Source organism: Amphimedon queenslandica, unplaced genomic scaffold, assembly GCF_000090795.2.
Source record: "Amphimedon queenslandica unplaced genomic scaffold, v1.1 AMPQUscaffold_13479, whole genome shotgun sequence".
In the NCBI taxonomy this organism is placed as follows: Eukaryota; Metazoa; Porifera; class Demospongiae; order Haplosclerida; family Niphatidae; genus Amphimedon; species Amphimedon queenslandica.
In genome coordinates this window covers 165,920-167,801 of record NW_003546285.1, presented here as the reverse complement: position 1 = coordinate 167,801, position 1,882 = coordinate 165,920, and the positions used below count along the sequence as shown (strand labels likewise).

The window sequence follows — 1,882 nt, the reverse complement described above, 5'->3', positions numbered from 1 at the left end:
GATGGCCTACCCTTCCTTAATGAACAGAACCCACTCCGTAAGTTGATGAGCATATAGTCATCATTTTTGTCATGAGTGACAATGCAAAATCACCATAGCTATGAACTACCATAGATCAGAAAATTATAGTGTCGTACAAAATTTTTGAGTTTTAAAATTGTGCTGTGATTTAATTTTACTAAATAAGACTGTGTCATGTATTATTGAATGTGGCATGTAATTATATGGGTAATCTAATTTTTGTGAAATTCTAATTCAATAAAATTTAAATCACAGTAAAATTTCCAGATAGAGGGTATATCATATTCTTTAGGCAAAAGACATTGATGTATTGGAGAGATGTCAGTCAGTGAGAGAGTTATTAGCAATTCTTAATGGAAGCTATCTTGACCTGATCAGAGACTGTGAATTATTGCAGAGGTACACTATACTATATGATAATACTATACATGCACTTTTTACATGGACACACAAGTTGGTATGAAAGTAAATCAATTCTTCATTTTTAAAGCTTTGGTGTGTACAAATGTACATGTACATGTACAGTAATAGCTTTATTTTGACCACTTGTCATTTTAAAAGTAAATTGCAGAAAGTACATGTACGTGTACATGTGCTTGACTATTTGTATATGTACATCCTATTAAAGAATATATGCATATACATGTATATATATTTATATATATACATTTATATTTATTTTTATGTTTATTATAGATTAGCAGTGGCCAGTGCTGAAACTCCCTCTGGCGATCGCAAAGACATGCTTGGAGGATTCTCTCCTACGACACTTCCGAGACGAATCAGGAAAGAATCCAGTCCCCAATTCCCTCGGGCTGCCTCCCCTTCGGTCAGCACAAGAGAACCTTTTACGAGAGAGAGGAACTTCTCCTTTGCCAGTCCTAATGCAGTATTGCAAGTAGTTCTTGATGGAGTCGCGGCCAAAGTACTGTGTAGTATTTTTTTATTTTTAAATATTTTTGTGTTCCTATAGATTATGAGTTTTAAGGAGCTTTTTGAGAACCCAAAGTTTCTTGAGGAAATGGAGAAAGCCTCGCAGAATCTCAAGGGCCAGTCTGTAAAAGGTTAGCCCGTAAAACTAGGCGGGAAGTTCAGCTATACCTTTTTTTGATTGTTAGAGGACGTTAAGGGCTGGAACACAAAGTTTACAAAATACAGCAACGAGCTGGCAGAGCTTGATACCACCATTGATGCTGTAAGAAGTTTTGCTGGAACAATGGAGTCCGACATTAAATTGATAAAGAAAGGTAAAAGGAAAGGAGAAGAGAAAATTACTTAATGTGACGATTATTTAAATTTTTTTCTAGACATTCAATTTTACTTGGAGGCTGCTCTTGGATTAAATGACGGTATATGCTACTATAAATAGAATAACATTACACAGCCTGCATGTTACTAAAATTAGAATTCAAGTGCATATTGATATTACTAAAAATAGCATTACATTATTGTTTCTATTTTTAGATGTTGAGGTGACATACTCATGGGACAGATTATTCTCTCAGTGTTTGACGGCAGTTACAACTGGTTTTGCTCATCAACTCATAGCAGCTGCTAATTCTCATGTTAATACTTGTTCTGAATACATTAAGAGCCCAGTCGACGCCAGCCAGCAGTGGTTGGACCAGATCATTGCCAAAGGAGTGGTGGTCTGCTTTCAGTGCCTCCTACTACCTTCAGTGGTGAGTTAATACCACTGTTAGATATAGAGGGAGTTTAGGAGATTTTACTCTACCATAAAGTTTCTCATTAAATTTAGCTTTTGTTCTTCTAAAAATTTTTTCTAGATGTACATGTACATGCATGTACATGTATTATTATTTTTTATTGTTTTTTTAATTATTATTTTTCCAGAATCAAG

General features: G+C 34.8%; 1 protein-coding gene across 1 annotated transcript in view; it reads left to right on the top strand.

Moving 5' to 3' along the window:
• Nucleotides 1-1,727, top strand: part of LOC100639648 (phosphatidylinositol 3,4,5-trisphosphate-dependent Rac exchanger 2 protein-like) — a 29,218-nt gene extending 27,491 nt beyond the window's left edge. Inside the window, exons 18-24 of the mRNA XM_019994234.1 lie at nt 1-37; nt 314-420; nt 718-946; nt 995-1,085; nt 1,140-1,268; nt 1,329-1,370; nt 1,486-1,727. Of these exons, the coding sequence (XP_019849793.1) occupies nt 1-37; nt 314-420; nt 718-946; nt 995-1,085; nt 1,140-1,268; nt 1,329-1,370; nt 1,486-1,712 (862 nt within the window). The 3' untranslated portion in view covers nt 1,713-1,727. The remainder of the gene's footprint in view (nt 38-313; nt 421-717; nt 947-994; nt 1,086-1,139; nt 1,269-1,328; nt 1,371-1,485) is intronic.
• The last annotated feature ends 155 nt before the right edge of the window (nt 1,728-1,882 follow it).